At 36.5% G+C, this 11,907-nt stretch overlaps 1 protein-coding gene across 1 annotated transcript; it reads right to left on the bottom strand.

Annotated features, from left to right (window-relative positions):
* Nucleotides 1-202: 202 nt before the first annotated feature.
* LOC107913234 (DNA polymerase alpha catalytic subunit) lies at nt 203-11,669 on the bottom strand. Its single transcript, XM_016841756.2, has 30 exons — nt 10,463-11,669; nt 10,133-10,303; nt 9,934-10,017; nt 9,735-9,809; nt 9,442-9,506; nt 8,537-8,627; nt 8,243-8,431; nt 7,555-7,718; nt 7,322-7,436; nt 6,699-6,878; nt 6,493-6,606; nt 5,939-6,058; nt 5,540-5,860; nt 5,309-5,401; nt 4,481-4,599; nt 3,937-4,009; nt 3,763-3,819; nt 3,560-3,652; nt 3,013-3,135; nt 2,837-2,934; nt 2,674-2,719; nt 2,343-2,456; nt 2,139-2,222; nt 1,805-2,008; nt 1,636-1,712; nt 1,167-1,383; nt 1,000-1,053; nt 781-900; nt 612-686; nt 203-504 (listed from the first exon to the last, which is right to left on the bottom strand). Exons 1-30 carry the CDS (start codon nt 11,573-11,575, stop codon nt 358-360), a joined length of 4,596 nt encoding a protein of 1,531 aa, XP_016697245.2. The 5' UTR covers nt 11,576-11,669; the 3' UTR covers nt 203-357.
* Between the last annotated feature and the right edge of the window lie 238 nt (nt 11,670-11,907).

The raw sequence follows: 11,907 nt of genomic DNA, 5'->3' as shown, positions 1-11,907 counted from the left end.
TTACTTTAATTACATTTACATAACATTAAGATTTAACAATAATCACAAGCATAACGACTCTTAAACTAATCCACACTTAAATAACGTGCTTAGACCAACCTAATAAAAATATACTTGCATATTTTACCATTTATATACAAAATGATTAAATAGCTCAAGCTTACATAAAACTCATTTATGGATTCAATAGTTAAATAAATTATTTATAAATATAATCTGAATTATATTAATTTTTCCAATCACTGGTTAAGACAAAATCTGATTATAGTGAATGTATGCTAACAATTAAAAACAAAAGGAAGGTAATTTGGTAGTGGCCACTACATGATAATTACAAGGCAGGAGAAAAAGAAAGATTCAAAACGTGACAATGAGGTCATTTATCTGCACCCAACCAAAGGCACATCGGTCTCTAATTCTTTTAACTGTGGATGCTGCCAAATCAACCACTGGCCGAACCTTAGCCAACTCTTTCTCTACTGCTATCCTCGCACTTGTATCCATCTACACCACCCGCAAAAACAAAACCAAAAAGCAAATCATTTAAATACCCTACTGATTCCCCTAATTTGTTACAACGCAACAGATACTGTGAACCAAGAATGAACCACCTTTTCTATGCAGCGTGAGGTATCCAAGAGATAACAGAAATAAGCAAGTTGCTTGTATAGATCTGCTTCCGTGTACTAGAGATTTCAAGGAATAAATGTCAGCTTCTTCATAATAATAATAAGCTTGTTAAGGGAAAATATATATATGTATAAAAGATTGCCATGAAACCTTTCTCACTAGATGCCCATTACAGCGGGGGTAGTTTGGACAAACTGTTCCTTTCTCAGAATCACCAAACAGCCGCAGGTTGAGACTTCGTGTAGTGTGTTTGCAAGTTTCATCATCACACTGAAACCAAAGTTAAAACATTTTCTCAGATTTAATTGCTGCTAAACTCTGAAGTGTTTTACCTGTTGTACATACACGATTTTGCAAGAGATCTATTACCGTCATTAAGCCTCTGTAGTACATTGAAATAAACCCATCCACTTGTCGTTTGACCTGGCACACAGGACAAAGCACACATATTTGATTTCCAAACATGTTAGGATGACCAGACAATCGATGTAAGCATGTCGTGTCAGAGCAAAGCAAGTAAAAAATTCAAGAAATACCTGGTTTGCTATCATCCCAGGAGACATTCTACCCATGTCACCTTCTTCTGGACATTGGGGGCAGCGCAACGTTAGCCAGAAATTGCTAGTAGATTCCTCTTGTTGCATTTTTTTTGGTTTCTCACCAATTGTATGAATGGAGCTGAATACAGCAGGACAGGTAAAAGTGGCTGAACAGCTCGGACACGACAATGTCAGTGGCTCACATCCCCGATATCTGCAACACAACCCAAGGCTTACATTATTTCATGGAAGAAATACATCCATTATGTCATTGAAGTAGATTCCGACAAGATTCTTTTTATACATAAACCTGGATTATGGTAAACTATATGAAAGTTATAATCAGAATCATTTGCGAAGGAATAATAAACATTATAGAATATTGCAAAATTTTGACAGAAGTAAAAACTATTAAAAAGTTCTTCAATATTACGAAGGAGAAAACAGCATAGAAGGAAATAGTTACCTCTCCTCATCATCTACGGCAAATAAGAGAGTATTAGCGGTGTCATTGCTGACAGCTACACTTGATTTACTTTGGAACTGGCAAAAAACAATAAGATACTAATATATCACTGCCGAACCCTGTGCAAAATAGAACATTGAGGTCCTTCAAATTCAGGCATAGGGATCACCTTTGATGAGTCAAGTCCTAAACAATCAGCCAACCGCTCTGGGCTAGTCCCTTGTATTGAAGCACATAATCGAGATACAACTGGATGGATCTGCTGTGACAAGTAGTAATCAATGTCAATCATCCATTTCCCTTCATCTTTTTTCAACTCATCAGGATGCCTTGCACGGTAAGCTATCCCTGTTGAATTGCTTGAACTAGTCCCCTGTCCAAGACAGAACAAAAATGGGAAAAGAAAAATTGGATTAACAGATAGAGATGAAGTAAAATGGAGGTCTAAATGAAGCCTGCACCCAAAGTTCAGATATATTTCATGCAAAAACTGACGTACAAACCTGTTCACAGCAAATTATATATGGAATAGTATCACCAGCCGAGCAACCAGTAGAATAACCACTTTGCTTCATTCTGAGAGCCACCTATAAATTGATTCAAGTAAATATCCATTGAATGAATTAGATGCATGGTAAGGGAAATTATATTAAGATTAGATAAGAGTCATAACACGTGCAAGGCCAGTTACTGTTTGTTGAACTCACCTGAACATGAGGTTGATTTTTGGCATCTGGGTAGGCTTCTGGTGGTTTAGTCAATGTCTTTGTAATAATGTACTTCTGAAGTTCTACTTGTCCGTTCCTCATTTCTTCTTGCACCTGTTACAAGTAAACAGGTCAATTCTATAATAGCAGTCGAAGCACACAACTTCACCTTGCAAAGAAGTTTAGACAAATGATGAGTGTAATAAACCATACACAGTAGCCCCTTGATGTATTCATAAATGATTCCTAGGAGCTAAGACATTCTGTCCGACACCAAATCCAACCAAAGAACAAAATAAAAACGGTACTAATATAAGCATTTTCTACTTACCTTCATGAGAGAGTTATGTATTGATTCAACGACATCTTCACAAGACCTGTAAACATAGGCCCCAACAGTGACAAATGCTCAGTGAACAAGTTCTACTGGGATTTCCAAGTTGATATAAAAATCAACACAGCTTAAAATTAAAAACTAAGAGAATATCACATACCCTCCAGACAAGATTTGAGCAAGACAGAAGTCGCCCAATTCCTTTGACAGTAAGCTCCAGTCACGACGAACCATATCAAGACCTTTCCGCTCAATAACCTATAGCTAAAAGGTTATCTCTCCAATTCTTTTAAGACTCTGTAGGAAATGAAAATGTATTTGAGAAATCAACAGTACCTCATATGTCATCCCATCCTTGAATTGCACCTTCACAGCTGCATACTTTTTCTTCTTCAGAAGCAACATCCTCTTGTACAGACCATCAAGGTCAATTTCTAGGCACCTATATTTTTTGTTCACCTGGGAATAAAAAGACAAGTCATCTTGCATGAGGTACCTAAAAAAGAGTTTAGATTCAAAATGAAAATTTTATGGCACATTAAAGCCGGTTGTATAGTTTATAAATCTTCACTAAAGACCCCAAGGGAAATCCATACCTTTCAAATTAGGAAGTCAAATTCTAAGAAAAAGGACTACAGCAATACACCCTATACAGTAATAATTGGGAATTAATGGTGACTGTTTTCTTCTTTGTTAAAGGTTTTTCGTTTAAACAAACCCTTGCAGAAAGTCATATCAACCACATTCCTAGCTACAAACAATGTACTTGCATCACATTACAAGCACAGCACAGAAACATTGAAGCTTTTATGAATTTAATCATTTTTAGTACGCAAAAGGTAGCCTACACAAGTGAAAACAAATCACATCATCAGAGCCTTACCTCCTGGATGACTTTTCCTGCAATTGCTTTTGCTTTTGCAATATCATCCAATCCACTATAAACCATAATAGAATCTGTATCACCATAGATGACCTGCAATAAAAAATACTATCTTCAGGAGCATAATTCATTCAGTAACATAGACATGATATAGTCGCTATTCACAGCTTCTGAATATCAAGGCGTAAGTCATAAGAGACTACCTCTAAATTTAAATTATTCTGAACAAGATCAACAGTACTTTGTAGAATCTCCCTTCCCTAGTCAACAGCAATATAACTTAGACCAAATCAAAAGAAAATGATCCGCATCAAACCAACATCTTTATACTTGAGACATCTTTGCATTTTTGTGTATGCTACATATTGCTCTCCTACCTGTTGTGTTATAAGCTCTGCAAGAGGTTTTGCGTAAAATCTCGAATTGGAAAATCCAAGGCATCCATACATACTGCACAATAAACACTATCAGGTCATGTGCAAGAGGTGCCGTCTAAACTACAAATAAGAATTGTCAGTAAAATGTCACAAGCTGGATAGGAATTTTGAAATGGCCATCTATACGACAGGCTTTGGCAATCACTAAAAGTATTCAAAGAAATCAAGGACAGCACCAAGGAGGGGCCTTGGTCCCCCCAAAATGATAAAATTTTATTTTAATCCCTTTAAAATTCTGAAACTATAAGTTAATAAAATGATCAAATTCCACTTTGGCCCCCCAAAGATAATAAAATTTCAATTTAATCTTTAAAATTTAGGAAATAAGTTTACACAATGATAAAATTATCCTTTGCCCCCCCCCAAAAAAAAAAATAAATAAATAAATAAATTTCTGACTTCGTCCCTAAAGAAATTAAAAGACATGAAGCTTCAACCAAACGACCCCAAAACAATAGTAATAATAATTAAAATACACACAAACCTATTTGCAGTGAGCTTTAGTGCTTGCTGCTGAATATCAAGTTGCTGAACCTTGATACCAGATGCATTTTTCATCCATGACTTTACCATTCTCCTTCTCTGAACCAAATTTTTCAGCAACTACAGAAGGGTATGAAAAACAAATTATCTTTTAATATTTACATATGAAGAATTGGAAGCTAACAGACAGTGTAAAGAAACATCTTTGACGGAGCACTCTCATTTGAACATGCAGAACCATTCAAGACCCCCATAGCTCTTTAAAAGATGATCACGCATGCAGATTGCTCAAGTATCAATACACCATCCCAGATTTCTTTTATCATATATATTGATGACTCAAAATAATAACTAATAATCTGTGATTATAAATAGTTACTCATCTAATTGTCTTGCCAATAAAATTTCAAAATCATCAAAACAAGTGATTATTTATTCAAATTCCTTCTCAGAGTTTATGTGTTGTCTTCTCAAGATACAACCCAAAACACTAGTCCATTTCTGAAGACCTCAAACATTTTAAAATCACTCTAAAAGAATAATAGATTCCTTAAATGTGGATGTTTCCATTGTACACTTTATAATAAACCATAAAATAAAAAAACATTAGTGCAATTAAAATATCTAAAGGGCAAACGCAACAACCCTCATTAAACTTAGTGCACTTCTTCACACATCCTGACAGTTGGAGCGTCTACTTAAAGAAGAATTATATTGACAACTAAAAGACAAATAAATAGAATGAATAAAGTTCGAACAGAATTAGGCATATTCAGCTGTTCACAAGTAATCAGGAAAAATGGATTCAGAATGTTAGAGGCAATTATACCTCAGGTAGAACCCCAGCTGTTTTACTAGACGGCAAACGACGAATTAATCCATCAGGAAATCTTTCAACAGTTGTGAAGCATATATTGTATTCCTGTTGGACCAAATTAGCAGCTTGTACTAATTAAAAAAGTATATAACAGAAGTAACCACTACCTTGAACAAGAGGGAAAAGAAAGATAAAATTCAAATCTGATTGTGAATAGAAGAGGCATGATGTAGTTATTAGAACCTGAATAATGGAAGGGTAAAGGCTATTGAAATCCAGCAACAATACATATTTGTCATATAGTCCTCTTTTTGGCTCCAAAACCAGTCCACCTGCATAGGCAGGACCTTTTTTGCCTTTTCCACGTTCACTGTGAGTTTCCTCTTCAAAATTCATATCATTGTTATCCACCTCATCCCTATTTCCATTCTCAACACCATGATTAATTCTCCTTTTTGCAACTTTTGTTCCCTTCGTGTGAGATGAAAACTTGTCTGGGACAATGTACTTTTTTGCATGAAATGCATGCAACAAAAGATACTCTACTCTTTGTGCCCTAGCACCCTGAAAAGGAATGTGTGCTTTTATTAAGTCAATGAACAGATATTGAGATAAATGCACATAGAACCAAGCAGAACTCACCTGGAGGGTTTTTCCCCAGAGATTACCACTGATATTTGTCAGCTGGCGGGTAAGGGGAAGAACACTTAGATGAAACATTAGTTCCATAGATAACCATGCATCAGTCTCACCATATTCAATCTGAACACATCAAAAAAAAATTATTAGAAGCATGATAGCTCAGACCAGTAGCAAATTTCTAGTTACAGTTGTATAATTTGCCCTGTTCGACATTCCAAGTATTATTATCCTCAAGTTCAAACAGTAAGGTCCACCATAATTTGTTGAAATGCACAAATACAGAACCTCTAAAAGCTCTTCGTCAGGAATTCAAGTCATTAATTCATTTACAACATAAACTGAACCAGTGCAAGAAAAACATCAAACAATCATCATGCAAGTTGGGTACTTGACATCAAATTACAGCTAAGATTTGTATTTTTAATTACTTGTTTAACAATGATTTGTATAAATGTTATTAAAGTTTAGATGCCATGCACCTAATTGAAATGTAATTAGACATTAAAAATAAAGAATTCAAATCAATACTACAAGTTATGGTTACCAGAACCTACAAGTTCCATGAGCAATTCAGATGTTTGGAACATTTGGGGAATATCTTGAGGAGTGATCTCCTTGCGGTCTTTGTTGAGCTGAGTCTTTGACAGTTGCGTCAAAGAATAGCTAACCTGAGAACCAAAATTGCATGTTTAATAAGCAAAGGTTTCCATCATCTAGGTTCACATATTGCATCAAGGGTGTAATGCACCAGTTTACATGCCTCTTTTAACAAGTCACGGGAACACAAACATGTATCACATAAAAGGCGACCAGCAATGCATGACATGATCCCAGGGCTGGCTCCAGACCCATAGATGGTGCTCCCTTTTGTTAACCTGGGCATCACAGAACGCTTCAGACGGCCAACTTTGGACCACATGCTGCTTGGCACTTTGCAAGCCTGCATAAGAGAAAATATTAGCACTATAGGGTTCATGGAAAATAATCATATGGGCATTTGATAGGTATAGAGGCAGATTGCATTTAAGGAATGGTAAGAGGAAAGTTAAATAACCTAAAGACAGTTATTGCCATCTAAAGATTTGATAATGAAGAAAAGTTGACGATTACATCAGGAAAATGAAATTTAACGGTAGGAAAATATTGAATGTTTTTAGGAGACTATTATGTGTATATAGACATTGATTAATAGTGATTCAATAGTCTTGCACCTACTAAATAGCATTTAGTTGTGATAAGACATTAATGAATGCCAACTTTTGCTTAAATATGCTCATGGGCAGCTGATTGAAGCCTGCCCGTGATCCTTTACCAGTGGCAGAGAATATGCAAAAGGTATCTATAAATTCCTTCTAGAGTAAAGCACTTTGTGGAGATTCCCACCTGGGCTCTATGCAGGAGAACATCCAAGTCAAAGCCAGATATATTATGCCCAACAAGAACATCACTGTCTAACTTGTATAACTCAATCACCAGCCGATTTAATAGAGCTCTTTCACTGCAATATTGTGTAAAAAGATACTTCAATAGCCCAATAACTATAATCATTCAAAGATATTATCACAATAGAGGCAACAGTCAAAAAGGTTTGATGGAAGACAGCATACACAACTTACCTGCTCTCAGAGACTAAAACATTTGATCCAGCTTTTGAGTTTCTATCTGTCACCTCTTTGGTAAACCCCATAGGAAAAATGCCTCCATCAAGTTTGCGGACAACAGTAAAGTGGCTCAGTAAACCAGGTTTCTTCCATTCTGAAGCCAACATAGGAGTGTCTATCTGAAAGCCCAAACAGCATATAGTCCATTATTTTCTTAGGTCAACACAGCAACTTGTGTGATATCTAAGCCAGTATAGAACATGCTTAACTAATATTAATGAAGTTCAAGTATATCATAGTGACATCTTTCTGCTACTTTGATTTAAGATGGTTTCCTATAAAAAAGAATGTGCAGGTGTTTTCATAAATAGCTGAACCAGCCTAAAAGAAGATTAAAGTATACAAGCTATTAACTAAACACTGAAATGAATTACTGAAGCATTTAAGTGACTCAGCTAAGCTTCAAAGTTTAAAATGCGCTACTTCTTAGCTCCATATACCTCCATAATATGTAGGAAGGAATGCTTCATGTTATTTTTAAAGACCAGATCCCCCAGAATTAACATTTGAGGCAGCTTACCATACATGGGGGGGGGGGGGGCTAATTTAAATCAACCAAAACCTCTTAAAAAAATTCTTGACAAAATGTGCCTAGTTGACTATGTAGAACCATAACCAGAAAAAGCCTCAATAACACACAAACCTTAGCCCTGTGACAGCAAATAATGGATGCTGAGACTATTTCATTTACATTCTGCCTCTCATTGATGATAGTCTTCAAATTTATGGCTGAAACAACAATAGGAGGAATTTCCGTTGTTTTCTTAGATGAAGATGAAACCTTAATGTCTTTGGGAGAATCAACAAAAATCTCATACTTGCACCAGCTGACCTGTCAGAGTTTAACCAAACTGTTAACATAAGAACTGAAAACATGCTTAAATTTGTAAATTTAGCTAAAACCACACCATTAGATGCTTAAGTTCAAGAATCTTACCCTCTGAGGAGCTGGACAAGCAGAAAATTTAGAAACTGACAGCCAAGAAGGCCCTTTCACCTTCCTTTTAACAAGGAAAAGCTCCAATGCACTGCAAGTGATAATACTAATCAGTAAGCTGTCCAATTTTTCAAGTAAAGAACCCATAGGTTATAGCATTGTCTAATCATGGAGAAATGCTTTGGTTAAAAAGAAACTCATCAAAGATGTGTTTTTAGGGAAAATAATTATTAAGTCAAATTGATTTAAAAAAAATAACTTTATAACATTGTCATTGCATTCCACAGAACAAATATTAAGATTATCACTAGCCAATCAATCAACTTCATATGAAATAACCATGTCAATCACCAAAAGCATGTTGATTCAACAGTTTCCCCATAAATAAAAAAGGCTTTCCAAAACTAAACACTAGAATAACATTAAACAGAAGGGAAATGCTTACAAAAGGCTGTGACAACTCATAAGACTGCATAAGAAGATTAGAATGAAATTTGTCCTCAAATGGAACCTCTAACAGACGGAAGCAATTATTTTTTTCCAAGAGGCTCATTGTATGAACCTCTAAAAATCCAGGTCAATGAACTTTACTCAGCATGGTACTAAACACAGACTGGCCAAGATTTATGTTGAAGATCCCATCATTGTCTGATTGAGAAGGACAGCCTCGTGAATTTAAAGAACTGAAGTGCTTGGCTGAAAATGGGGGACAATAAAATTGGCAGATTACTTTGAAAAAGGACATATTTGACGCATCTGTGTCTGAACCAGCCATTGGGCCTTCTCTCAAGTGATTACAGGATGGATGTGGTTGATCTAGGCGTTACCCTTAAATCTAAACAATCATATAGATATACAATCAAACAAGTATTAAGATTTGAACATGCACATGAGACTAATTAAACCTGTTGTGAGTTCCAAGCAGAGCACAGAACTTTTCTCCCTTTAAATCTGATGGAAGTGGTGGATCCTGTAAAAAATGAGGACAAAGAGATCATAATAGAGGATAGAGTAAGAAACTAGTTTATCTATTTGTGACAAAGGAATCATGGTGTGTGGACAAGTTTAAAAGAAGGCTTGTTAGTGTTTCTAAATTTACTTGAACTACGAAACAAAACATAGTTCACCAGCAAAATCCGTGAAAATAAACTCTAGACGAAACCATGTTATTGTTTGATATGCAGCTCTAGTGATATACCTTGAATGGGTAGTTAATTTTGAGGACATAATTCTCTCCAACAGGCACATCTGATCTCTCAAAAGCATATCGCCTCTGAAATTTGATCATCAATTCAATAGGCCAAGCAGAATAAGAACATGAGGAAATAGAAAAGATAGACAATATTAAGCAGGGCATAAACCAAATTCTAAAACTCAGATTGATTGAGTCTGCAAACCTTAACAGGCGCCATGGTAAAACCTGAAACATTAAGGTTTAATAAGTGGTTTGCAACTTCATTCTTCAACTCTGATGCCATATCCTTGAAGAAAAAAATAGAAGAGAAGCATCAAACGTTCTACCAGAATCCAAAAAGGTAAAAACAACAACAACCAAAAAACAAAGAGAGACAATGAAGACAAAGAAAATCAACTTACATGCAACTTCGATTGGAAACTAGAAAGTGAAATCTTTGATTCTTCTGCATCCTTCTCAAGTTTCACAATATCTTCATTGTGAAATATTGAACTGACCGGGATTGCATAAACACATCTCTGAATATTCTTTACAACCACACAACAACTTTGGTATCCACTCCGTACTTTGACCTAAATTCAATTCCCGTTTCAGACCACAAAAGGCATTTCTCATATTAACATACAAACATAGAAAACGGAATTTAAACCCAAATTTAAAGCCACAACCAAACATGGCACCATAAAATTAATTCAAGAAAGCTATAGGTAAGTCAAGAAGAATACAATTACCTTGCCAAAGAGATAAAGAGTACCCATATTAGCACCATAAAACTCCTCGTGAGCATCAAGTATATAAAATGGCATCGAGCCATCCACATCAAGCTCAAACTCTGACTGCCCTTCACCAGTAAACCCATTGATACCTTCCACAGATCCATTCACATTGCCATTCCCATCACCCTTCACTGCCTTCCATCCAGCCGTTGCACTCAAAGCCTCGTCCTTCTTCTCCTCTGAGATCTTCGCATTTAATTTAAGCACACTCCCCTCTTTCTCTTCTTTCTTCTCCTCCACAATCTCCACTTTCAATTCAACCTCAGGCTCCACTTTGTCAACCTCGATTTCACTAGATTCCACAACTGCTTCTTCATTGTTCGAAGGATACTTCTCAACAAGTTCATTCAATCCTTCAGAAACTAACTCACCTTCACTCTTAACAGAAGTTACCACCGAGGGAGCCACTTTGGAGGGCCTAACAGAAGTCAATTGACTGTTTTGGCCTCGTCTACGATGTTCCCTATCAGATTCATCAGGGGCAAACTGCCTGATCACATCATCAACAATACTTTCGCATTTTACCTTGTCAGTTTCTTTACCCCTCTTATTAAAGGCCGATGAAGTAAACATCGAAGAGACCCTCTGTTTCCCCATCATTGCCGCCGCCGCCGACAATGAAGCGCTACTTTTGCTTACTCTGCTACTATTATTGTTGTTATTTTCCTTCTTTTCCTTTTTCTCAACCTTTTTTTTCCTCGAGTATCTTCCGCCGTCGGACCCTTCATCATCGGACGACAGATAATGACTCGCCTGAGTCCAGTCAACTTCATTCCCGTCATCTCCATAGCCAAAGTCTCCATATTCATCGTCGTTCTCAATGAAATCTTCAGCCTCTTTTCGCCGCTTGTTCACGATCTCCTGGTAAGCATCTTCATCGCAGTTATCAAACACCGGTTCATCGAGCTTGACCAAGTAAGCAGGCACAGAGGCGTCAGAGCGACGCCCGCCCTGGCGTAAGGCTCTTAAGCGTTCTAGCGCTCCCGCACGCTTCTCCGCCTCCGCTCCTCGGCCACGGCGGCGACCTCCAGTGTCTGTAGGCTGATCAATCGGCCTATCAAAGTCCATTAATCTACTTGATTTTGTCTCCTTTTTATTTTTTCTTTCGATGAAAGAGTTGCTGGATGCCTTTGATTTCGATGGGATTTTTTCCAGTGAAATTTGGAAATGAATTTGGGAATTTAACTATATATTATAATATTATAAATGGCGGGAAGATTTTAGGGTTTTGGCGCCACTTCCATTTGAGTTTGATGTCCTTTTGTTATAGATCAAATCCTAAAGATGGTCCCTATACTTATCTATTTGTGTGAATTTAGTCCTTCTACTTTTATTTGCTTGATACTAATCCCTCTACTTTTCAAATAGTTTATTTTCAGTGCTTTTATTAACCTTTTTTT

The sequence above is a fragment of the Gossypium hirsutum genome, chromosome D11, assembly GCF_007990345.1.
Source record: "Gossypium hirsutum isolate 1008001.06 chromosome D11, Gossypium_hirsutum_v2.1, whole genome shotgun sequence".
In the NCBI taxonomy this organism is placed as follows: Eukaryota; Viridiplantae; Streptophyta; class Magnoliopsida; order Malvales; family Malvaceae; genus Gossypium; species Gossypium hirsutum.
Note: the sequence above shows the minus strand (reverse complement) of the source record. Positions and strands in the feature narration are given on the sequence as shown.